Source organism: Heloderma suspectum, chromosome 1 (assembly GCF_057233095.1).
Source record: "Heloderma suspectum isolate Gila_16-S chromosome 1, 16-S_ref, whole genome shotgun sequence".
Lineage (NCBI taxonomy): Eukaryota > Metazoa > Chordata > Lepidosauria > Squamata > Helodermatidae > Heloderma > Heloderma suspectum.
The window spans coordinates 404370628-404398024 of NC_139458.1; the positions used below are offsets into that span (position 1 = coordinate 404370628).

General features: G+C 43.2%; 1 protein-coding gene across 2 annotated transcripts; it reads right to left on the minus strand.

Annotated features, from left to right (window-relative positions):
- SERTAD4 (SERTA domain containing 4) lies at positions 1 to 26351 on the minus strand. 2 transcript variants are annotated; one of them, XM_084832741.1, is made up of 4 exons: positions 26273 to 26351; positions 12571 to 12814; positions 8282 to 8397; positions 1 to 2384 (listed from the first exon to the last, which is right to left on the minus strand). In XM_084832741.1, exons 2-4 carry the CDS (start codon positions 12797 to 12799, stop codon positions 1653 to 1655), a joined length of 1077 nt encoding a protein of 358 aa, XP_084688867.1. In that variant the 5' UTR covers positions 12800 to 12814; positions 26273 to 26351; the 3' UTR covers positions 1 to 1652. The 2 variants fall into 2 exon arrangements, with proteins under 2 accessions (XP_084688867.1, XP_084688858.1); XM_084832732.1 differs by lacking the exon at positions 26273 to 26351 and adding an exon at positions 13407 to 13648.
- Between the last annotated feature and the right edge of the window lie 1046 nt (positions 26352 to 27397).

The window sequence follows — 27397 nt, forward strand, 5'->3', positions numbered from 1 at the left end:
ATTTGAAATTAACTTTTTTTTTTTTAAGAGTTGACAATTGAATACACACTGCTGATAACTTAGGGGCATGAAGTGACTGCAACATAGTTTGGGTTCAGATATGAGAAAGTTCGTTATTCATCCCTGAACAAAAAGAAGAGTGTGATCTAGCAAAAAGTATGCACTTTGCTAATATTAAGATTGCTCTTAATTCATGTCAGGTTCCCCAGTGGGGATGGCACATGTAAAGGATTGCTTTTTCCAACTGGCTTATTTGGTTCTTTCAACCACAAACAATCTCAGTGATTTCAACAGGACAGAATTCATTGTGTGCTTAACCCTCCCACTGCTACCAGTGGGATTCAAAAGTGTGGAACTTGAGCTGAATCCTGCCCAAAATGTGCATTTTAAGACGAAACTGACCAAAATTCATTTCTAACAACTGAAGATCATCCCCCCTGTTTCTCCAAGATAATCTTAAAAAAAAAGATTAAAACCCTTACATTCATTTCAGATAAAAATCTTATATCACCACATCATTTATTAACATTGTGCTTTTTTCCAAAATAAAAAACCCTAAAGTTATATGAAACCCCAGTACATGCTCTTTACAATTTTAAAGAGAGAAAATGATGTGAAACAGAGTAAAGTATAAAGCATGCCACTGGTTCATGAACTTCATTATACCAGAAAGAAAAAGGAAAAATCACAGCAACAGACAGTTGCCATAGAAATGTTTAAGCAGCTAATGCTTGTTTACAAGAGACGTCTCTCTATTGTTTTTTCTTCAATCCCTTCCCAAGGATGGCAAACCAAAAAAGCAATTGAGCAAAAAAGAATAGAGGCATTTGAATAGGAAATCAAACTCTGCATTTCAAAGAATACAGGTTTCTAATAATATTCAATCCACCCTGTCATTATTTTTCCTGTTTAGGTTACATCCCTGCTGTAGCTGTTTTTTTAAACTTAATTTTCACCCTGGAAAAATTAAGATAAAAAGTAAGGCACCAAGGAAACTCTGCCCTTTATAGCAATAAACCACCATAAGGCTCATTCATTCTTGAAGCTTAGCTGAAAACTGTACATGTGCTGGAACTGTATGTGGTATTTCTGATTAAGATTCCATACGGTGTTATTGCACCCTATTGATTGAACCAATTAAATACATCTGAACAGTGTCAATACTAGATCACGACGTGGATGTATTCCTCTTCAACTATATGCAGTCTTTCTCATAGCCATTCTTGTTGGGCAAGATGTATACCTCCCCCTTTGCTGGTAGCAATTTGCTTATCAAATATGTAGTTAACTGATAAGCATAAAGAAGATTCCTCTTAATTCATGTCAGATTCCCTAGGGGAAGGGTATGCAGAAAGGGTTATGTTTTCTCCATCTGGTTTATTGGTTCTTTCAGCAACAAAAGCTAAAATATACATCGCAATTCAACTGTGCTCTTTATGAAGATCCCATATATTTATAAATAGCTCTGTGATGCAGACCATACGTACGCTTTGATGCAATCTGCTCCCCAGTCATTAAAACTATCCATGAAGTTTATGCCATGATTGTATTGGTTGTATAAAAGTATAAGAAAATCCATCCGGAATGAAATTTTGTTGGATAAATTCAACATGCTGTGCGTGCTTCAAAACTGCAATTATAGGGAAGATGGTTCATATTTTACTTCCTTTACTGCAACATATTTTGCCACCTGGTAAGCACTCCCTTTTTCGTAAGGATTTCTTCCAAGATTCATTCATGTTGCTTTTGTCACCATGCCCCGTCTCAAAATAGTCGTAATATTTGCTTTTACATTCAATGCCATGATCGCTTTTCATAGGTTCCCAGTCTAAAGCCCGGTCTCGTTCCATTTCATGGCCTCCTTTCTCATTGCTTAATATTGACTTGTCCTGATGGCCATGTGGCCTGGCATTAGTAATGAAAATTTCATTGGCATGTATCTGATCATCACTCCTGTAATCAGGGGCACTGCCGACACCATATTCCACCTGTTGGGAACAACTTGGCAAAGATATAGAAGAGGAAGAGGAGGAGGAGGAATTCCCCACTGCAGAATTAGTAGATAATGGTAAACTTAAGTAGTGGCTGCCACATTCTTGATAAAAGCAGCAAGTATGGATCTTTTCACAGTCCTCCCGTGCCATCCGAAGGCGTTTCCTGTAAGGACAGTCATGAGACATGAACCACTCTTGGGCTGAGGCGCTACCAAAAGAGCAAGCAGGGAAACACCAGTTGTTTTGCATGATAATTTCCCCATGAATTCTCTTCATTAAATTATTGATGAGGACGGATCTCCTTAGATAGACTTCAGGGTCATCAATATACTTTAGTTTTTCCAAAGACATGTAAAGGATGTGTGCTCGCTCCTCAAAGACAGATATTGTCTACAAACGAAAGGAGATAACAACAAAGATCAGTGCAGTGGAGATTAGCTGAAATGTGCTGCTGAGATTTTACCAATGTGGCCATCGTTTTGCATCTAGGTGGCCATATTTCTCTTAAGACTGTCAGGTCTTTGGTTCTTTTACCAACCATTCAATCCCCCCAAACCTATCCAGTGGTTAGTCACTGTTTGTGGCTTGCTGTCTCTACTGTGCTTGTCATTACCACCCCAGCAGGACTTTCCAAATCCTGGAAAGGTAGCTGGTAGCCAACATCTGAAGGGAACCAGTGCTGGAATGTTTACTTTTTCCAAGACTAGTACAGCTGTGAAGAATCTTCTTGAGCCAAACTGTGTCACTGCGTAGAATAGGATGTGTAAAAAGAAAACCAAAACCCAAAGCCCCTACAAACTTTTAGAGGTACCATACTAACTCCATGAATAGTTGTAGTGCGGTTCTATATACGTCTACTCTGAAGTAAGCCCCATTGAGGTCAATAAGACTTACTCCCAGGTAAGTGTTATAGGACTGCAGCCATAGCCACCTTGAACAGATGCCCAACGATGCCTACCCTTGATGCTGGCCTTGATGGTTCCATTTCCTGTTTTCTGAAGCTACTTCTGCCCTTACTTGGTTATCTGGATAAAAAATAAGGGTAGAAGCAGCTGCACAAAACAGGAAGTGATGTTATTCTTTATGCAGGAGTTTTGTGGAGGGGGGAATGATGCATCCAGAAGATTTCTTCAAGTTCAGAAGCCCTGCTGAAGAAGCAAGGGTTACCTGCCACAAATTTGGCATTGGCATAATTGTATCTCCTTTCGTCCCCTCTCAACAGATTAGGATAGCCCCAAACATAAGCAAATAGGAGGAGACATTCCTCTTTATGTCCTGTTCTTCTTTTTTTCTTTTCCCTTGTGGCCACAGAATTTTGGCACAGAGGAAAAATCTTTCCTATGAAGATTATGGGGAAATTTTCCAATTGTCCAATTTTTCAAAACCATGAGCCTCTCTCCACCCAACACAGCAACACACACACACACCCACACCTTTAAGCAAAAATCCTCTTCTGCGCATTCTCACACACTCCTTGTGCCTTGTAAACTATTTCTAGGATTTGCGCTTATCCCATTTTGAAGCAGAATGCATGATTATTATTGTTTGTTTTGAACAAATATCCATTTCTAGGAAAACTCTGGAAATGAATAAAGATAGCATGTTATGATAAGTGATACAGGATGAAATACTTGCCTTATTTTTTTTTTAATGTTCACAATAAACATACCTTTCTATACAAGAAGCTCATTATATATACCCAGTATTCAAAGCAATTAAAAAGAGACATAGTCTTTCACCTCAAGGTCTCTAGTTCAATTGCAGTCACTGTTGCCTGTAACTGGAAACCGGTAAGAATCTGCCAGGCTGCTCTGTGCTTTCTGTGAAACTATCTACTGGTCTCTGTCCAGTTCCCAGTGGAAAACTTTACAAAAATCACGATCACATTTGGCAATCTTACTTAGCAAAAAGGTCATGATACAGATGAACTATGGAGTCTGACATTCCCCTGGGCTTAAAGCTTGATTTTACAGATGTCCAGGAAATCTTGCAGTACACGAATACATTTATGTATTATCTGTATTGTTACAGGCTGAAAGAAAAATCTCAGTCATAAGGACTGTTCAACTGGTACGTAATTTCATATTTGGCGGAGAATGAAGAATAAAATAGGGAAGGATCTATATCTACACAGCAGGTATTCAATAAAACACTGTGGTACTAACCCATTACAATTCAGAAACTAGAAAGTTAATTTTTAATGGGAGTATTCTGCAGCACTACACCCTTAGAGTACTATATTCAGCTATATTCATTTCCTCTGTATCCACTACGATGACCTATTCTGTAAATCTGCTTTTGAGAAGGAAGCCACATACAGCTTTGTTTCATTTGGGGGTTAATTGTACTTCAGATATTAAAGATTTCAGCCAACACAGCCAGGGACTTGCTCTGGATCACTGTTTTATAAGTAAGCCTAAACAAAACCATATCGCACAATAAAACTTCCCTTTGTGGAGATTCTGCTTCCGTTTAAAATTTGCACCTATTCTGAATGAATGCAATAATAGGAGAATGTTCTACTACCTATCCCAAAGAAGAATACTAGGTGAATGGAAAACAAAAGGTGCTTTTTAATGTCATTCTGGCTTTTTAACATCATTGCCCAGTCTCCTACAAAGTGAAATCTAAAGGAATTGTTTGTAATAATGGATAAGTGTTGTTGTTGTTGTTGTTATTATTATTATTACTTCTATTGAGCATAAGAAGAACCCTGCTGGATCAGACCAAGGGTCCATCTAGTCCAGCATTCTGTTCCCACAAAGGCCAGCAGCCTGTGGGAAGCCCACAAGCAGGACATGAGTGCAACAGCACCCTCGCACCTATGTTCCCCAGCAGCTGGTGTTGATAGACATACTGTGATACTGGAGGTAGTATATAGCCATCAGGAATAGTAGCCATCAATAGCCTTATCCTCCATAAAGTCTAACTCCCTTTTAAAGCCATCCAAATTGGTGGCCATCACTACATCTTGAAGTAGCTGGATGGGAAGGAATGAGCTGAAACTGAACCCCGACAAAACCAAAGTACTTTTGGTGGGAGACAAGAGGAGGTTGGGGGATGTTGACCTGGTGTTGAACTGGGTGAAGCTGCCTCTGAAGGACGAGGTCTGCAGCCTGAGGGTCATTTGAGACTCCCAGCTGTCCATGGAGGCTCACATGTCAGCCGTGAGTCGGGTAGTGCCGTACCAACTCCATCTGATATAGCAGCTGCACCCCTACCTCCCTAACCATCTGCTCCCATCAGTAGTTCATGCCCTGGTCTCCTCTCGCCTAGACTTCTGTAATGCACTCTATGTGGGGTTCCCCTTGAAGATGGTTCAGAAGTTGTAGCTAGTACAGAACGCGGCGGCCCGCCTGATTAAAGGCGAGACCACATCACTCCCGTGCTGAAGGACTTGCACTGGTTACCAGTTGTTTTCCAGGCCCTATTCTAGGTGTTGGTATTGGCCTTTAAAACCCTATACGGTTCCAGCCCAGTCTATCTTAAGGAGCACCTCCAGCAACACCAGGGATACCACTCAATGAGATCAGCCTCGGATGGCCTTCTGTCTGTCACATCAGCCAGGACTAGGGAGAGGGCCTTTTCTGCATTGGCCTCCAGTTTGTGGAATTCCCTCCCTAGTGACCTCCGCCATGCCCCCTCTTTGATAAGCTTCCTCCGGGCTTTGAAAACCTGGCTGTTCAGGCGGGTATTTGGAGTGGGTTAGGGATTTTTTAGAGCAATGCTGTTTTGTTTAGTTGATCATGTACATTTGTTGTATTTTGTATTGTTTTTTGTATTGTACGCTGCCTAGAGTGGCCGGGTAGCCAGCCAGATGGGTGGCTAATAAATCTAATAAATAAATAAATAGTAACAAATTTATGTAGGCTTGGATCCTGAGTACCTGAGTGGATGAAAGCTTCTGGAGGGTCAAGGCAGTAGATGGGATGGGGAGCTGACAGGAACTGTCTCCACTCTGTCTGTCATTGGGTAATTCCTCCAGCTCCCAGCAGTGCCCTATTCTCCATCCTACACTGTTCAGGAAGGTCCATTGACCTTCCAGAGAGGCGTTTCTGTGGGTGCAAGGGGTTTCAGGGGAAAGGAATGGGCAGGAAAACCCACTTCTGCCAGTTTCCTACCACTCGCAATACTAGGATCCAAGCCATAGTATTTATTCTGAGCTTTTCTCAGGTTCTCAAAGAGCTTTGCATACATTGTCTTGGGGTCAGAATAGACATTGCAGCTCCCACCTGTAAGCCAATGAAAGGCCTTTTGATATGGTGATCCTCAACACAGAAAAAAGTAATGTTTATTTAATTTTTAAAAAAATTATGCTGCCTACTCAAGGTGGCTAACAAAATCAAATCCTAAAAAAAACACATACTGCAGAAATGAAATTAACATGATAAAAAAACCATTAACAACTAATCCTATACATGTTTACTAAGACCTAGGTCCCACTATGTTCAGTAAAGCCTACTCCATAGCAAGGGGTTTTAGCAGTGGAGGCTGGTGGCTCCAATGTCAGTAGGGTGGTGAATCTGTTCCGGTTTTCCATCACAACCAGTCAGAACTCTAAAGGAGCTATCCAAGGCTTCAAACCTTGGACAGTTCTTTTACAGTTCTGACTGAAACCTAGAGTGGATTCACCACCCCACGGACATTGGAGTCACCAGCCTCCACTGGTGCTTAGGATTGCAGCCTAGAACAGCATGAGACATTTTAGCAGAACATGAGTATCAGCAAACATTTAGCAGGTTAGATCTGCCATGCTCTCACAAGCACTGCAGTAGGTCAAAACAGGCACCTCAATTAGAGAGGGAGTTCCAGAGCCCTTGAGGCAACTGCTCAAATACTGCAGGGCTTATGCAAGGGAAAGTGTTCTCTAGTGCCCCAGGCTGCAAAAGCAAGTGCAAGCATTCTTAATTCCATCTAACAAACTGGTGGCCAGTATAAAGGCTTTTTATCACATGCATCTTCCTAATGGCATGCAGAGTCTGCTGCACTGGCAGGCACATGGTTGGATGAGGCACATAGTAAGGAGCACATAAATGTTATAGCTTCTGCATGGAGCAATACCCCAGGCTATAGACTTTTCAGAAGGTTAACTATAGCAATGCTAAATCTAAACCAGTCCTCAGAAATTCTTATAACAACCCCATTAGGTAGGCTATTAATGTCTCAATATTATAACAGGAGGGAAGAAACTGGGGCTGAACGCTAATGGCTTGGTTAAGGCCATCCAGTAAGTTTATCGCAGAGCTGAGATTTGGACTGGGACAACTGGCTCAAACATGCAGGTCTTTGCGCCTTCCCCAAAGCTCTGCAAACAGTAAAAATGGGAGAATGTTTCCTTCCCTTACCGTGAGCAAAATGTAACATCTGAACCAAGAGATTTTAGGTTTGTTAGAATGGAATAAATCCTTACCCAGTATATTTAGCCCAGGATTGGCTCTCCTATTTAGGCTGGGTGAGGCAGCCTGGCTTAGGTGGCAGATTTTGGGGTGCCATTAAAGGCTAGGAATATAGGAAGCTGCCTTATACTGAGTCAGACCATCTAGCCCGGTATTGTCAACACTGACTGGTAGTGGCTCTCCAGGGTTTCTGACAGGGATCTCTTCTAGCCTTACCTGGAGATGCCAGGGATTGGACCTGGTACCTTCTGCATGCAAAGCATGTGCTCTATCACTGCAGCCCCTTACAGTCATTTATTTTGTTTATTATTATATTTTTCCTATAAGACACCATTTCTATTATTTGCTTCAGGCACAACATGTATCTGAATTTACCTACTAGGGAGCATGGATTCAATATAGTGAGTGAGGAAGATCTTGCATTCAAATAACCGCAGGTTCTCCCAATGTTGGTGTTACTTTCTACACATGGTCAGGGGAGTGGGTAAAGGAGGAAAGATTCTCCCAGTCTCACGGTGCATAGAAATGTTTGCGGGGACGGCGGGGATTATTGTCTAAGCAGGTACTTAGACATAGCATCTGAGCTACGAGCTGGAAGTGTTGAATCTACATTTCAGATAATAATTATCCATCACATACACCTTCTCATTTATTAGAGCAGGCCAAAAATATACCCTCCTTCTAACTGATAGCAGTAAAGAAAGCAAAAGAAACAGCTATTCGTTCAGCATACCAGCTGGATACAAGTGCAGAAAAAATAGATACAGACACTTTTAAAAAGACAGAACATTAATATTTATGGGAACTGAAATATGGTCATGACCTGGGTGGAGTATTTTCAGATTCAAGGAAGTGTGACTTCCTATCAGAAATGTGGTTTTTTAAACTTACTTTAGGTGTACAGCTGCTGAGCGGTGGATGAAAATCTTCTTCTTCCACATATTTCCTTTTAAAATATGTGACCTTAGATGTTGCTATAGGATTTGCAATTCCTCTGTGGTGTGATCCTGTGGAAAATAAATCACAGATGACAACTGGCATATAGTCTGCCTAGGTGTCCCAAAGGAAATGCTTCTCCTTTTTCTCCTCACTACATCAGAACTCTGCGATGTATTTCTGTATGTTTATGGTATTAACAAAACAAAAACCTAGTTTAATAATAACCCATGAGAAAAAATATTGTGGGCAATGGAGAGTTGTGCTGCAAGGCAGTTTAGGAAAACAGCCTGTTTATTTGAGCACAGTTGTCATACCAGCTTAAGCACTCTCTCCATATTTGACTTTAAGAAAGCTTTTATTCCATGTGTCCAACCTGTTTCAAAAATTGTAGCATTCATCACTGCACTAGTTTGAGGAATTAGAAGTTATTAGAACCTTTAAATGATAGGACTAAATAAGTATAATACATTGGCAGTAAGCATTAGCTGCTTAAGATTTGCAAGGCTGACCTAACCAAAAATATGCTTGGTAAAATTATGACAGGTATTCTTGGCAATTTTTTTAAAAGTATAACTTTTTGCCAACACTATATGATGCTGGCACTTCTTGGGAAAGATATACAAATTAGTAGGCACTCCCCAAATTCTTGGCTGGGGGTGGGAGGGATAATTAAGGCATGGGCAGAGCAAAACTATGGAGGTCGGGTGGAATGTTCATGGAATCACACCAGCCATGGCAGAGAAGAGTGTTGGGTGGCTTTTAACCTCTTTCCTCATTTTTCCCTCACTATTTTTAATTTCTTTCTTTTGTTAATGTTCCCTCACATTGGTTCCAATAGGAGGGAAAATAAGTATGCCAGCTCCAGGCCTGGCGTACGTCTTCCCAAATTCTGCAGGCATGCCTGAAGAAAGAGAGGACTTTGGATCTCATGCATCTTAAGCCTCCCAATCCTCCCCTGACCCACAAGCCCCCTTTTTGCCCTTACCACTCGGGGAGCATCAGCAGGGGGGGGGGGGTAGCCATGGCGGCTTTCACCATGTCAAGGAAGAAACTTCCCTTTCCACAGGTGGACGTCCCTCTCTGCCCACAGAGGAGAGGACCACAATATCCTATGGCCACTGGGATACTTTCCCCAGACTACAGGATTGCACCCTAAGTGGGCTTCTGCCTGTGAAAATCAGTGCCGCATCAACCAACTTTTTAGGAAGTAACTTCCATTGAAGTTAGTGTGAGTAGACATGTGTAAGATTTTGCCGCTGGTGCCTAACATGCCGTATCACTTTTAGCCTCCCCACAAATTCATCTCTCTTAATAACAGCCATCTTATTAGAGAAGATGCAGTATACTTGCATCACCCCTCCTGGCAAGAAACAACACTGGTTTTATGGGAAGACCAAATCTTACTTGCAATTTATCTTTCAAATATGCATGATTTGCTATAAACCAATTTGGGATGATGTTCCTTAAGCTCAATAGAAAGGAAGTGAATTGGAACAGGTAGCCAAAAATGTAATTACTTTGAGTTCTTTGGAGACCACTGGATACTGTAATCTAGACTGGGTCACAGTACTCCAATCAAACCATATGCTACCATAGAGAGTACAATTTTAATTATTGTCTAGCATTTAATATGGCCACCTGTTTGGGGTTTATTACATTTTTCCCCCAGTGCTAATTTAAACCTCCAATAAATGATATACAAGACAAACTGGGTGGCATAAACTTTCTTTTGAGACATGATACCACAGGCCTTAACCCCAGAATTTTTTCTTGATGCTGGAGCTCAGCCTAGGAACATGTGGAGTATTTATTTATTTATTCAGTTCTAAAATATTGTGCAGACAACTAGCCAGCAAGACACTGGTGGTAGCTACAAGAAAAATATAGTTAAACATTTCAGCAATCAGTAACATTAAAAAAAAACTCATCAGTAGAAAGCTAATCTACTACTAGTATTTATTTAGACTTTTAATCTTAGCATTTTTTCCTAGAAAGCTTTACAATATATTCAGAATTAGGCATTTTTGGACTGCTAAAAGAATAGATTCCAAAGCAAAATAAAAGTGAGTACCTTTAAGCATGTTTAGAGTGCCTCACTGTATAACCACAACCAGCCTACACACATCTGCAATTAGAGGTAAGTAAGGGCCAATTCTTACTTTCCAAAATGAGAGGCTTTGATCCAGTTCAAACAATCATCTAAGCCTGGGGCGGGAATCTGCAGCCCACAGACAACACATAGCCTAGTTTCATGTGGGGAAGCACAGAGAGAGAGGAAGAGTGCTATGCAATCTTGCAATGCTAAACTCTGCCCACTTTGGGCACTGGTTCTGCCCACCATCAGCTGATGCCCCCCCCCCTGACTTTTCCCATGGAGTCAACTGCCCTTTGTAGGAAAAAAAGTCTCCTTCCCCCTCCCCCAAACCATGATTAAGTGATTAGGAATGATCGTGGTAAGCCTAAGCCTCTCCTTTCCTTGTCCATATGTGAAAAGCATCTGTTTTTACTTTAAATAATCCACAGGAATCTGAGGAACTGTGGTGTGTTTTAATCAAAGTTAATTAACAAACCAGGATCTAAAACCACAGTTCAATCCTGATTTGTTTTAACTAACTTTGGTTAGAACATAGCACATTTCCATGCATTCTGACTTAATGCAAAACTGTGGGCTGTTCTAAAGTGAAAGCAGATGCCTTTACTCTTCTCCTCTCATGCCTCAAAGTACAAAAACAGAAGGGAAACACTCATCTAAACCATGGTACTGTGATCAGTTCAGCCTTCCCTGGAAGTCAAAGTCTCTTAGACCTTGAAGGTCTGAAGAGTTTTGCCCTAAATAGGCTTGTTATGGGAATTAAGTGAGGTAAGAAAGACACGCCATAGGTGATGAGAGAGACTGTAAATACAGAGACCTGGTTCTCACAGAGGAGATGAGGTGGCAAATATGTGTCTGGACTGCAGGTGGGGGCTCCTCCATACAAAATGAAAATAACTCAATATGTTAAAAAAGGCATGTCAGGGAGAAAGGTGAGCTAGAATCCTGCTGCCTTACATCTAGGGTTTGTTTAGTTTTTATCTGAAGGGATTTCTCCCCCCGTGTATGGAAAAGCATTTAATCATATGAGGCCCCACCTGAAGTCAGAAGTGATGTGGCCCAGATACAGATTTACCACCTCATCTCCTTTTGTGATGACCAGGCCCAAAAGACACTTTGTTCTTTATTATTACTTCATGTGCTCATCTGTACCATTCAGAACAGGATCTGGAACAAAGGCTTGGGGATTACCTCTCATTTTTCAAAACCAGCCACTGCAAAGCATCCATGAAGTTTGATTTGAGTTAGGGCACACCAGGTTTTGGTCCCATTTTTCCCACCAGGGCTCGGTGAAATCTTAACAATGAAGCAAGTGCCTTTGAGCAGGTGGTATAACACACCTTCTTAAACAACCAAACTACCAGTCCTGGGCAGAGCAATCCAAAGAAGGCAGAATCCATGGTGGAAGAACTACTACATTGCAAGATGTACTTCTCCGCCCCCCACTCCAGGGGCAATGACCCCCCAGATCTGCCCTGTCATGCCCTCCCTCTTTTGCCATTATTGCTGCTGGAACACGGATGGAGGAGCCACAGTGGTGGCGGAGGTTTTTGCACTGGCAAGGAAGAGGCTTGTGAGGGCAGATCTCCCTCCCTGCTCGTGGATAGCTCCTTTAGAGTTCTGACTGAAACCTGGAGTGGATTCACCCGCCCACTGACATCGGAGCCACCAGCCTCCACTGGATGCACACCATACTATGGCGCCGGGGATGCCCTCCCTGGGACCACAGGATTGCACCCTAAGGCACTCGGGCCAGAAAAGTTTCCCGGCACATCTCCTTTTGGAACAGCAGCAGCACTGCTAATGGCCATTAGCCACAGGAGCGAAATAAAACTTCCATGTGCAGAGAAAGTACAGGAGAGGCTGTCCCCGGGGGGGGGGGGGGACAACGAGAGGGGGAAGGCTCTTGCCCCCATGCGCTGCTGATGGGCTCCCCACTCTTAGAAACAGGACACTGGGCAGGATGGGCCTTTGGTCGAATTCAGCACAAGACTCTTCTGAAGCTCACTGGGTGACCTTGAGTCGGTCACTCTCTCAGCTTAATCTACCCGGCAAGATTGTTGTAAGGCTAAAATGCGGGAAGCAGGAGAAGGAGGAGAAGGTGCTGATGCAACTAACTGTGGGGTCTTCCCTTAATAAACAGCCTTACCTCCTGCTGCCGGGGGCTGCCCAGCTGGTGCCCTGCCGCCGCTGCCCGCCGCCGCCGGCTGCTGCTGCGCCTGGCCTTGGCTGCTGCTGCTGCTGCCGCCGGCGGCTGCATCCAAGGCGGGGCTGCTCTTGCTGCAACAGCGCGACTCCCACAGCGGCTGGAACTCGCCGGCTCCTTCAGAGGAGACAATGGGCTCGCAGAAGCTGCTCAGGGGCAGCACCAGAGTCATCGCTGCGCCTCCGATCTGCAAACGGAGACAAAGACAGCGCGGCCCGTCAGGTCAGGCAGCCACCGCCCGCAAGCCCCCTTGCCCTGCCCTGCCCGGCCCGGCCCGGCCATTGCGCGCCCGCGCCCCGCAGTCAGCCTGGCACTGGGCTCTCCCCATGCAGCCCTTCGGCCTCCCTTACCGCCGAGGGATCCATTCCTCCCAGCCCCTAGCTTGCCTGTCTGTCTCGCCCATTGCCCTCGCTGGCCCTGGATGCCATTCAGTGGCGCTCAGCGGACGCAGGCTATTTTCCTTTCACGCTCCCGATCTGCCCTTCAAACAAATTGTATTTTTGCACCCCCTACGAAACAACTCGCGCTAACATGAGGGGGACCAGATCCAAGGGCTGACCACCCCGCCCCGAATTCTTTTGGGAGCAGGCGCCGTTCATTCTGATGGCACTTACTTCCAGGTAAGCCTGTGTGCTTAGGATCGCAGCCTTTCTCCTAAGAAAGGCAAACCTTTCCCCCGTTTACTGGCTGGCTGGCCCCAATCCCCTCGCCGCCGCTCTCTTTTCTCAAATTAAATTCTATCCTCCTTCCTTTTCTGAAAGAAAGAAATCCAAACAAACCGATCCGAGCGATGCTCCCAGATTGCAAGAGGATCACTTTATTCTCTCCACACACAGCGACCTCAGCAACGACATTGTACGCGCGTGTCTCTTATGTGTGGCTGGCTGACTGGCTTTCTCTCTCTACCCCCCCTTTCTTTTTCCCTCCTTCCTTCCCTCCCTCCCTCCTTCTTTCCCTCCCCAAACGAAACAGAGCGAGACTCTTAGGTAGTTGTTTCCACCAACCCCGATTGGGCTGAACTGGATCTGCCTCCAGTCAAAACACTGAGATTAAGACAGAAAATTGGCTCCGGTTTCAAGCCGTGAGTTGCAGTCCCACAGGAGCCAAGCACAACATCAGTGGAGCAAGTAGAATATTAAACAGGAGCAGGGACTCCGGGGCCGGAGCCAGGCTGTGTGAGCTATCCATCCAGTCCCGGAGAGGGGGGGGGGGGAGAGCTGCAAACTTTCTGAAAAGGGATAGGCAACCCACATCACAATGCTTTCTACAATTCACCTACTTTTTGGCACACAAGCCAGACGCCTCCTCTGTCCTTCCTTGCGCTCTCCAAGAAACAAGAATTTAGTTTCCTTTTCAAGTTTTCACATATTTCTCAAGTCAGTGCCACTGCAGGAAGACAGGAGTCCTCCAAAGTGAACGGGGAAGCAGGGAGCGGGAGGTGGAAAGGGAATGGAAAGCCAGCGGTATGTTAAGAATTAGTCTGTCTGGTCAAGACTGATGAAACTGGAGGCTCACAACTAAGAATAATAGCTAAAGAACATTCAGGACCTCTGGTTGGTGTTCAGATGTCTGGAGAATCTCCTTGCTATTTTCAACCATGTGTCAGAGAGGGTTGCACTTCCTCTTGCACGCAGGATTGGGGCCAGAATCAAAGGGCCAGTGTGTGACTACTTACAAAAATTTCCAAATATAAATGGTTAACAGATCAAGCCTTACAAATATTTCCACTGGCTTCAGGATGAAAAATGTGACAAGGGCCACTGAAGTGTTCTAGATTTAGCAGAGTGGCCCTTAACCTATTCTGTTGTCCAGCAAGCTGTGAAATTATGATTTAGCCATGGTTTCTGCTGCATACTTCTGGAGATGTTTCCCACATAGGAAACTATAGTTTTGAAATATATTTCTTTCTTTCCTAAAATAAGCTTGGTTGTTGTTGCTTTACCACAGTCCAGCATCTCTAGCCGGAGACTATTCAGTGGTACCTATGCCGAGTAATTTAGTCACAGTTAAGTCCCATTGAAATTAGAGTTGGAAGTTACTCACCACTACATATTCCACTGATTTCAATTGGGGCCCAAATGTTTTTAGTTTACTATTGTGTTACATAAATTAAATTATAAAGAAGATTATACAAGGCAGCCAATTCACTAAAAGTGACTCTTTAAATAATCCTTAAGAAAGTAGACTTGAAGCCTCAAAAAACCCATCTCTCTGATCACCATTTCTGAGTTCAGGTCAAGGAGGTACCCTATATATACAGTGCAATCCTGTGCATGTCTACTCAGAAGTACCCCATTAAGAGCAATGGGATTTACTCTCAGGGATCACAGCTTCAGCCTCCTACCTGTCCTCTCCAAAATGGGTATTCAAACACTGGTGTTAGATGCATTACGTTTGCCTTGTGCAGAACCTTCAAAGCTGCCTTGAGTACTTCCATTTTGGAAGAGAAAAGTGGGGCATAAATGTGCTAATATAGTATAAATAAAGGGGAAGGGAGCCCAGAAGGATGATACATACACACAGAAGCGTGTTTTCATGCATGATCACCCTTGTCGGATTGGGCCTAATAAGTGACTTATCACACTTGCATTACAGCTCTCTAGCACACACATATTTAACTTTGTAGGCAAAACATTGACAATCCATTTCTCTAAACTGTTTGATTGCTTCTGTAACTTGTGAGGACGTGAAAAAGGGATCTTCTGAAAGATTGCAAATGGTGCCTACATTTAATTTCTGTTCTAAAATGTGCTACATAGATTAATCTCATCGTTAATTTCCAAAGGAGTGGTGAGTTTCAGAATCTATACATGTTAGAACACCTCCACTTCTCCAGTGCTTCTGGCTTTTTATCTCCTTGCAAAGTAAACACTGGAAAACCTACGATGCCAAACTTTTTGTTTAATTTGTGTATTTATCTTTGCTGTCGGGTTTCTCAGTCTGCAGATTTTTGTCCCTCACTAACCTTATTTAGGCATTCACCCGCATTGCATAGGGGAGGGGGGGATGGAGTTGCACTTGCTGACCCCACCCCCTCTGTTGCATTCCCACCCTCCACCCCTGCTTCCTTCCACATGTTCAATGGGGAAGTCTGAAGTGGGAAGTTTGCTCTTTGTATGGAAGCTCCCTGCATGATTTAGAACACTGACTGTGTTGGGTTCTAAATTGCACAAGGAACCTCCGTATGTAGAAAAGGTTCCCTGCTTCAGAGATAGCTCCCTACATTCACTTATGGAAGGCACCGGGGCTTGGTGAAAAGGACGTGATGGAGGGATAGGGCCAGCAGTGAGCATATCCCCACTCTCCTCTTCATGAAATTCTACTCGCTTGAGGTGTTGAACAACTGAATATAGCTAATGGTGTGTCACATATCAAGAAATCATTTTCCTTACTGTCCTACCTTAGGATAGTAATTTACCAAGCACTATGTTTCAGGAGCCAGCATGATCCACTAGATAGGAAGTTAACAGTGCAATCCTGTGCAAGTTTCCTCAGAAGTAAGGCCCGTTGAATTCAATGGGAGTCACAGGAGGCCCACCATGTGATTTTTCTAGATGTATGGGTTTTATTTATTTATTTATTTAAAATAGTATTGAGTCGTTCTTCCTTTCGGGGTAAAGCCTCCTCAAGGCAGTTTCAAAGGTAAAATTAAAACAATAACACTGACTGAAACAGCAACATAAAGCATTTAGAACAATGGCAACAAGAAAAAACTCACATTTATAAAATAAAGATGGGCGTTCATTGTTTTAAAAGCAGACTGGTACATCCAGGTCTTTAAGGCCCATTTTTAAAAAATCAGAGAGGGAGCCATGTGCATATCCCATGGTAGAGAATTGCAAAGGCCAACAAAGAAAAGTCCCTATCTCTTGTGCCCGCAGACCTAATACATTATCCTGGTAGACACATGAGGAGGCCTCTGTGGCCAATTTTATTTTCCATGTGTATAATCCCATGTGTGTGGGATTTTTCCACCCCTTAGGTTTCTTTCTCCCCTAAATATATTTTGCAAATCTACAAATCTCAGGGTTACCTTGAGTCTCTTGATGATACCTCTGTCTTGTGTGTGAGTGGTGCAATTTTAGCTCCAGATCAACAAGCACAGGAAGATTCTAATTGGTATTAGAAAAAATGACTAGTAATGCCCCCTCATTCTTATTTATAATGCTATGCAATGGAAAATTTAGATTTTTTAAAAAAGAATGAGAACTGAGTGCACTACATATTGTCTGTACAGTAGTGTAGTATAAAGGCTGGATTTGGGGGCTAGATCTATGTTTTAAAATCTGTTTGCAGAGGTCTGTGTGGGCTTCAGTGGTATGGAAGCCAGACCAAATTTATATTGAACCCAGCTCTTAATCCTTAAGCTACCACAGATTTTCCATGTTGCCAGCCAAACGCATACATTAAGAGAACACCCTGAGGCATCCGAAGCAGCCTGAAGGTTAAAATGTCAGACTTTCATTGCATGCATGCAGTTCTACTCAGTAAGAGGCTACTGTGCAGTACTATACTGCTCCATTTGTTCACTATTCCTTCAGCAACTACTCCATTTTCACTCACTATTCCTTTAGAGTCATTATGATGCTAATGAGGGAACTGTAATGATGCCATTCACAATGTCAATGAAAAAGGGTCTTTATGCACTTCCAGAATGCCACTAAAACAGAAGTTAAATTTAAAATGCTTGTTACAATAATGCTGCAAATCAGACTAAAATCCCTAAAGGCCAAAAAGTAGAGTTGAGGTGGAAGCAATGCTGGGTAGGGCCTCATTAGTTACCCTATATTCTGTAGCAACAGCATGTGGTATTGCTAATTCTGAAACTCTTTGATTTCTTAGTTGTATGAAGCCATTATGCTTCACCTGTGCTTATGATGAGAAAATGCAATGGAATTTGCATATCTTGGTGGAGGAATGTTTATTTATAATAGTTTGACAGCAATATATATTATTTAATTTAACAAATTTTAAATCTCTCAAATATAAATTGAGGGCTCTCAAGCCAGTTCACAGTAAAATGAATTAAAATATAATCTTTAAAATGTAGTAGTAATATATCATTGTATTAGGTGACATGCAGTTGGCTACACACTGAAATTTACTGTCTGCACAGCAGAAGAGGCTACTGGGAGAAAGAAAGGCTGGGGTGCAGTATAACCGTATCCATCCATATGGTCTGGGAAAGATCGACAATGTCTGGATAATGAGAAATGTGGGTTAGTGGGATTAGTCACCAAATAATCAAGGATATTTGTATTGAATTCTGAAAACTATGTGTTACTACGGATGTGTCCACAGCACTCGCATTGTTTTGTTTTTTCCATTTAATTTACATGTAGAGGTTCCACCCCCCCTTTTTTTTCTTTGTGCATTTTGTAGTACATTATTATTATTATTATTATTATTATTATATTGGACTATTAAGGGCCATAACAAGGAACAAAATCTGTGATGCCTACCTGAAGCAATGGGCAAGGGCATCTATTCCTGTTCACTTGTAAGTAGGCACACCATTCTGCCACCTAATGTAATAAGATAGGGCCTCTACTGAGTACATTCAGTCTGAAGGCAATTCAGACTCATAGGCACTTCAGCCTGCTGTTTTAAGCAGCAAGAAGACAATATGTCATCTCACCATGTCCACTAGACACACACATACACTGTTTCCGAGTACATGCAGTAAGACTTCGGGAGTGCCTATACTGTACACACTAGTTTGCTCTTGGTACTTTGCTTTCCTTTTAGCATATACCTTGGCACACTTGCTTGAATAATAAGTTTTACTTCCATGCTGCCATGTTCCTCATGGAACAGGGCTGCTCCTCTTTTAACAGTTTCAGAAAAGAGAGAATTGTCAACATGTACACCACTATACCATTTAGAGGGAAGAAGCTGCATTTGATGTACCCTTTCATAGTCCATATGAAATCAGGGAACCCTGGTACTCTCCCCTGAATTTAGGCACTTCTGATATGGTACATCTTGCTAATTTTTCTCTCTGCTGGTGGAATATTATGAACAAGAGGATATGTGCAAGGGGCGAATGTATGGAGGAAACTGCTATCAGGCAAGAATTTTACTTGATGATCTTTCAGTAGCTTCCAGCCAGTCTATTATATCTATCCCACAATTCAGCATTAGAGCAGAATTTTGTATTGATTTCAAAATGGAAATTCCTAAGAACCTGAGTTTTCTTTTTTCTTTTTTAATTTAAAAAAAGCAAGGTTCTTCAGCATTTATGGCTGTGAAGATAGTCTGGAACATGCAGACAATACTTGGCACATTCTCAGAAGCCAAAGCAAGGAAGGGCTATGTAAGCAGAACCACTGGAGCACAGTGCCCCTTCCTGGACAAACATTCCATAAGCTGCTGAGAGGTCTAGGAGAATTCACATTCTCCCTGTACTTCTCCAACCGTAGGTCATCCACCTAAGCCACCAAGGCTGTTTCCATGCAGAACTAAAGCTTGGAGCCAGTCTGAAATGCATCCAGATAGTCAGGCTCATCCAAGTGTCTGATAGCGCAATTGTATACATATCTACTTAAAAGTAACTTCCACTCAGTTCAATGGGGCTTACTCCCAGGAAACTGGGTATAGTTTGGCAACCTGAGTTGCATGACAATCACTCAGCACCGTAACCAAGAACAGATTTGTGACTAGACAATCATTGCTCAAATCCTTGGGATCCAAGAACAGTTTGTTTAGGAGAGGTCTCACCACTTCAAGGTGGCCAGAATCATCCTCTTGCAAAGAGACACAAGACATTGATTACCTGCTGGACCTAGTCAGTAATCCCTCTCCTTCTAGCTGTTACGAGCCAGGAAGGGCAAGGGTAAAGCAAACAAGTGACTGGTCAAACTCCTTCAAGCACTTTGTCCCCACCTTCAGACCTCTACAATTCAAATTATCCAACAGAACAGGCCTAGACAGTGCTCTGGAGACGTCCACAGGCTGAACTACATAACCAGATGGATGTGAACAATTTTATCCTTGAAATGCTTCGCAAATAAGTAACAGTGGATCAATAACATTTATTTTACATCACTTTGCACAGAGATGGGCAACTTGTGGTTCTCTAGATGTTTTGGCCTACAATTCTCATCCGCCCTAGCAAGCATGGCTACTGGTGAGGGATAATGGGAGTTGTGGACCAAAACATCTAGAAAGTCACAAGTTGCCCACCTCTGGCTTTGCAGGACATGTTGGAGAAGGCCCTGAACCACTTAGAAAAGCTCAGCTGGATGACACTATGCACATGTGATGGTGGTGAAGTGCTGCTTCTTTGCAGTCATCACCAACATAGAGTAGCCTCTATGCAGGGTGGAGGGTAGGTAGGGAGAAGAGCACAAGACCTCAAACTGCCAACCAGCAGCTCCCTCTGTTTCTTTTACAGCAAATCAATGCTGCCCTGCTCAGTAGCTTGTGTGGGGTGCAGTTCTCCCAAACGTGGTTGCAATTGCCCATGATCCACAATTCTCTGCACTCTTTCCTTGCCTCTTATTGGCCTGGAGGGTGAAGAAGAGGAGGCCTTGATATATCAGTGGGAAGGGAAAACGAACAATGCCTGCTTGCCTGGCCTTGCTTTTGATAAGAGTCTCAGAGTCCCCAGCCTAGCAGCAGAAAAGAGAGCTAGAGTGTGAGAGTGAATAAGCATGTGTGTACATGCTTATATGTACATATATGTACATCTCCCGTTTTCCCTTAGTTCCCCCACACACACATACATTCCCTCTTGTCTTCCTCCACATACCCTTTTTCACACACATCCCACTCCCCACTTTAGAATTGCAGCCTGAAACAGCAGTCTGGTATGCAGAAAATAAGGTTGTCAAGTTTCCCTGCATGCCAGGAAAAGCTTCTGTTGAATTTCTGCATGCCAGTTGCTCTTAATGGCACAGGAGCTGAGCAAGCAACGAAGCTGTAGCCCTATCTGTGTATAAGCAAATATCCTATTCAGAAATAAGCTTCATTGAGTTCAGTGGGAGTTACTCCCAGGAAAATGTCTATACACATTTACCTGCCGGTAAGCTTCGTTGAATTCATTTTACTTGTTGGGAGTAAGCTTCTCTGAAGACAACAGGACTCACTTCTGAATAAAAATGCATGGGACTGCCCTGTAAAGCATTTAAATAAAAGGTCTTGATTTTGGTTACAATGAACCATATGTCATGTTTTTATTGGGTACATATATAGCTTCTTTGTGTTCTGTAACATGGATGTTTGATTTATATTAGCATACTTGAACATGAATGTTAACTCTCTCTTAGTATGTGTGCATTACATTCACCTATTGCTGTGTAAACGTATGCCTTTGTTTATTGTCATATGTTGAGTGAAGAACTCCCCTTTAATGCAAGTGCCTCTAAGCATGTACAGAGTGTCTTTTCTTCAGTCAGCACTAAACTGCACATGCTGGTATTATTTTTATTTAGCAGGGTTTGCAGACACATCTGAGAGCATAAACCAATCAGGATGGGGTTGTAGAGTATGGGAGTGGGGAGGGGGAAATCCCATCTTCCTGGCTTTGTGTGTGTTAATTCTGTCTGTCCTCTCACCTCTCATATCTTTTTGTCTCATTGTCTATGAAGGCTAATAGCTTCTTGGTTACAACAGTATGTGCACATTTTGGAATAAGTTTTCTTGAACACAGTCACTGACTTCTGAGTAAATATGCATAGGATCAACTTACAACACATTTACCTGTAGAGATGGTGGAGTGGGATGAGACAAGCCTGTTTCCCTCTGGTAACCCCTTGGCTCTGCCTCTGGTGATCCTGCCCTCCTCCCCACCAGTTCCAATGGATACCAGCCAACACTGTGGTCAAGCTTGACCCAACTGCTTCATTGTCCCCATGTCCATAGTAAATTCAGGGAGCTGTACAGGCTGTATTCCATGGGAGAGAGCTCTTAGGCGAGATCCCGGAAATTGGTCAGATCATCTTTATATCCCCCACAGTGACAAGAGCTTTGACAGGACTGCCAGTCATGCCAACTAGAAAGTCCCTGGGGGTTTTCAGGAATCCATCTGAACCCATCCTCCTCTAAGGGAAGACCATCCTAATAGGTCAACCTCTGTGGCAGCAAATGGTCATTATAAGTCTAAACTTCAGCAGGAAGAGATCTGACCATTACAAGGGCATCAAAAGAAACCATCCATTCTCAGATCAACATGCACCTGACCTGCTGAGAACACCGAGTCCAGAGTGTGACACAACAGATGCATTGGGCCAATGACACATGATTGTTATATGGCAGTGACAAAGGTATGAAAATGGGTGACTATTTCTGATCCTTTACTATGATTATAAAACATTTTTTAAAAGCATATTCTTCCTCTCAGTGTATTTTACAATACACATGTTCCTCTTAAATAAGAAATTTTCCGTTTTAGACTAGAAGGCTAAAAATTGAAAGCTTTGGGTAAAATAGTACACACTAGCTAGCCCAAATGGGAAAAGATGGGAGGATTACTTGGTGAGTTGAGTGAGCTTATTGAGTAAGCTCAACAAAACAAAAAGCAAGGAAAACTGGTTAAAGGCAGATGACGCTGAACAGAAGCTTATATAAGAACAAAGGGATGAAGGAAATGGTAAAGTAAAAGGCTAAAGAAAGCAAGGTAAATGCAGATATATGTGAAGGATACGTTACACAGGTTCTGTAGTTCTCTTATGTCAGTGCTGAACTGACTGGCAACATAATTATTACTCAACTCATTCCTGTTAAGTACTGTACTGGAAATGTAGATAACAACTGGATTACACATATATTATGTTCCAAAAACAGCACGAGGGTTAAATCAGGTTTGAACATTCACTTGCAGGATCACCTATCCAGATGTCAACATATCAACTTGGTGCTTCAATCTTCTAAAAAGATAAACTACTAATCTTCTAAAGAAGTCCAGTGTTTTTTGCCTACACCTGCAGTCACTGGTCAACTTTCTCCCCAAGAGAAATGTAAACTATGTATTAGTTTATGGAATATATTTCTTATTTATGTTACAGAATATTTTAAATGTACAACTACTGTGCTACCACTCAGATAAAGCATCTATGTCTTCTCCATAAAAAAGACATTTCTGGCTTTTTTTTTTTTGTTTTAAATATATGCATATCTCAGATTTTTCCCAAAGATATAAGGATATGCAATATATCTGAGACAGACCAATGATCCTTTTATTGTCAGTCTTATCCAGGACTAAGACAAAGGACTTTTTAAGCCCTTACATCTCTTTTTCTGGATATGTAGGGAACCAAGGGTTCATATGAGCAAAACATACCCTACTACTTTCATCCTATACCATAAATGACTTGAAGCTACTTTCTTAAGGCTACCATTTTGTTCACTGAGCTAAGAAAACCATTCAGGGTTTTTTTTCTTTTTAAAGCTGAGTTTTGTGTTTCTTGTTTTCCAGAGTATGGCCTCAGGATCTCATTACACTCATCTGAGATCCCTACAAACAGCTGTTTTAAATAGTTTTATTTCCTGCACTTTATTTTTTAAATGTTGGGGGTTAATTAAGTGATAATTAAGCAATGGGCTGTACTAATTGGCATTACTCCCACTCAGCCTTCTTAGAACCTACCATCAGGAAAAGATATAACATCAATAATCATAACAAAAAGGTTCATAGTGTTTTAACATCAGGATAGAGAGAGATAGAAGGCATAAAACACATTGCCCTTATATCTCACTCTACTTCCCTACTGAAGGATAATTCTGGAAAAATAGAGAAGGACCTGTCTTTATGATGGTTTGGAACTTGAATTAACACACATTATGATTTATGCAAATGCACAAGCTTTTTATTGTCAGAGCATTTTAGAATCTAGGAACTTGGGTTCTATTTAGTTTATTGCAAGAAGTCTTCTATATGACATAAATGCCAAGAACCTGTCAGTACTTTGAGAACAATAAGATGTTTATCTTCCTCAAAGATTCTAAACCATGTTTTTTCCTCAAGTGTTAACTGCCTTACTTCACCCACCATGCCAATGATAACCCTGATATTTTAGTATGTAGAAGTTGCTTCTAATGTAATGTTCTAAATTCACAGATAAATTTCTTATAAGCGATCTGTGGAGCAATTTCATGTGCCAGTGTTATATGGGTATAGCAACATTTCTGGATGTATAAATGAACAGGTTTCTTAGATTTTTTCCTTTAATTGTTCTGTCTATGGATCCAGCTCTGGAAAAGTTGCATGGATGATTAATTTCCATGTAACATTTTCACAAGCCCAGAACACTATTTGGAAAACAGTCCTAAGATAGCCTAACCTGTGGAATAATTGGGTATCGTGTGGGAGAAGAGTACTGCTGTTATATAGTATTAAATCTAATTTTCCACATGGCTGTAATTAATACATATTGTTATTGTACTGGAATAGTATAAATCTTAAGCAAAAGAAATTGGGTCAAGGAACTCCAAGTGGGTTGACAAAGCAAACCACTCCTATTAACAAAGGCCTCTAAAATCACAAGATGGTTCTCTTGATTCTTTAATTATTCTTTTTAAAAGAAGTACCAATTAAGGTTGACTTTCCAACTGACTTTGCACCCTAATGCAGCAGTACAAGAATGTCACTGGCACAATAAATTAGATGTTTTATGGGTTAATTATATTGCCGCCTTCTCTTCTGTCCACTGAATAATGCAAACAAAACCAAAATAAGTGTTTTGAAGCAAAAAGCAAGTTGTCTTCACTGTACCCTGTGCTACTTTCCATGAAGTTTAAGAGCTATTATTATACTTTTACAAGATTCCTTCTAAGGGAAATAAGCACCAAAGGTAGGATTCCAAGGAAATGACTCACAGATATTGGCAACAGGCTTTCAAAATTGAATCCAGTCTTTGCAGAAGTGCACAGCAGCTTACTAAACCTTCTTAATTCAAAATAGTTTGCGAATTAAAATTAAAATAGGAGCTGCTGAAGCAAGTGTTTAATGTTTCTTCTTCTAAATCACCACCTTCCACCTCAGGGGCTTTACTTAAAATGCCATTTTTAGCTCAAAGTTAGGAATTTTTAATGACTGAGTCATCATGGCAAGCAGGGAAAATTGGAATCATTTATCTTCATGTGCTAAGGCACTGCAGCAAAATATTACTGATAAACACCTCTACAAATTGGCTAGGACAAAAAAGGGGACAGAGGAGAGGGGCTAAAGTAGAACCTAGTTAACAGACACCCCATTGGATATCTCCATATGAGGTCAATTAAGGAGCCATGCTCCTGAATCGCCTTTCTCTTGTTATTTACTTATTTACATGGCACTCCACTCAATGTGCTTGCATTAGACAAAGCTGGGAAGGGTTAAGACAACTAAAGCTTTCCATATAGTACATGATGTCTATGTTTCTTCTTCTGCTTCAGAAATTCACCTTAGAACTGAAACACCAACATACGCACACACCATACTGATGGACCTACTGCATGCATTCTTGGCTACAGATTTCTCCCAGGCAAGAACTGGTTAACCATTTCCCACAACTGTTGATAAAGACCCACCTCTTCTAAAGGTATGCAGTCCACATCCCACTGAAGTCAACAGCAAAACTCTTAACTGAAATCGGGAATTTTGCCTAAAATGAGTTTGCATCCATACCATCCTTCCCAGAAGAATGGGGTGTGTGTGTGTGTGTGTGTACACACATATCTCTGTGCACGAGACCAAAACACGCGTATGTTAAATATTACCCACTCTCGCACACACCTAGCCATACCCACTGTGCCTAAGAGGCCCTGCCAGCCAGTCACAGAGGGCCTGAGGGTAGCAGCTCATAGGCAGCTCTTTTCCCTCAAGGGAACCTGCTTATTGTATCTGCCTAGCGCATAAAGAGAGAGCCAGCAGCAGGAGGAGGATGCTGCAAGGGAGGGCTGGTGGTGGAGGGGCGCGTTGTAATTAAAACTAAAGTGGCCCGGTTATTTATAACCCCGATGGAAAGGGTCGGGAGCTTCTCCCGAATGGAGAGCTTGGCACAGCGTGCGCTCTCTGGCAAAGGCAAGCTAGGAAGGAGGAGGGAGGCAGAGAGAAAGCAAGCAAGCAAGCAAGCGCGGGCGAGAGAGCGAAGAGGGCAAAGAAGAGCGGCTTGTTTCCCGCTTGTTTCCCTTCCTCAAAAGACGAGAGGCTGCCAGTTCCCCGCCGCCGCCAAAGGCTGGGGAAGGGATGGCGGCGGCGCGGGTCAGCACAGAGACGCCTCTCTCAAGGTGGAGACCCCGCACAAGCACACCGGTCGCCTCTCCCGTCCGGGTCCTCCTTTCTCTCCCGCGCCCGGCACCGTTCCTCCAAGGGGGCGCCGGAGTCGGCAGCGGGATCGTGCCCCTCCGTCAGGGCCGGCCGCTTCGCGCCTCCACGGATCTCGCCCCCCGCCCCCGCGCCGAGCAGCCCCTTAGAGAAGGCGACGCGCTTTTTCTCCTCGCGCCCTCAATCGCCGCCGACGCCGCCTTCCCGCTGACCAAGGCAGCGCCAGAGGAGCCATCCTTGCGCTCCGACGCCGCCAGACTCATGGGGGGGAGCGCTCTCTGAGGGGCGCCCTGGCAACCCCCCGGACGGCCTCACACCACCCCCTTCCCGCCTCCCAAGCCGCGCTTGAGGGCCACGCGAGCCGCCTTGCCGTCGCCCCCCAGAGCGCCTTCTCCTTACCCCCGGCTCTGCGTGGCTAGAAGCGGCGGCGGCGCTTCCCTCCCTCAGGATCCCGCTGGCGGCCTCTTTTAGGCTTGCCCTCAGTGCCCGCTGCTGCTGGGGGGGGGGGGTGAGGGTTGTCTCCTCCCTCCCGCCCTCGCTTGTGTGCAGGCGCCTGTTGTGGATGATAATGAAGAAAGAGGTTCGCTCTAAAAGCAAAGGAGCGTGTGAAACCAGTCGATCCTGTTTCTGCACATTCATGTCCCCCTGGATGTTATACATATAGATACACACACACACACTCAGGATGCCCCAGGGTTAGAAAGGGAATGGAACATGACGCGCGCCTTCTGGCCCCTGCTGCAGCTGGCTGGCTAAGCAAAGCGGGCAAGGGGAGCGAACCAGAGTCTCTCCCTCCATCCCTTCCTTCACTCAGTGTCCAACTAGGGGAAAGGACGGAGGAGAGAAAGCCCCCCTCCCCACCTTTAGGTTAAGACCCCTCACCCCTTTCCCTGAATCCCTGAGAAGCTGAATGGACTCCTCCTGCCACATGGGCTAAGGGCTTAATTTGTTCTCATCAAGGAGCCATTGTTGTTTAGAGCGCCTCGCATTTTCAGCTTGCAACCCTTTCATCTCCCCCTAGCCAATGCTCCATTGATAGGAAACAGATGAGGGGCTGCAAGGCCAAGCATTAGCTGAGGTGCCGTGATCTGGTGGATAAGAGTTTCAGGCTGGGTTTGTGAGGCAGGATACCTCTGAATACCAGATGCTGTGGACCTACATCTTGCTTTTATGCCCTGCCTATGCCTTGTGGGCTTCCTGGAGACCTGCTGCTGGCTGGCCACTGCTGGAAACAGGATACTGAGCTAGATGGACCTTTGGTCCAACCCAGCATGGCTCCTTTTATGTTTCTAGGAGCCAGGCAACCTTGAGTATAACTATATCATAAAATGCCCCTGCATTTGCACAGGATCTTTCTTGTGCCATTTTCATAACACACATTATAACGAACTAGGGCAAAGGGCAACTAGTGAAGCTCGCTTTGGTTATTTATAGGGTAAACGTCACAGATTGTCTGTTTTTTAATTGCCATGGTTGAAACTTGCTGCATGCTTAATGAATACACCTTGCAAAATTTGCTCCAGG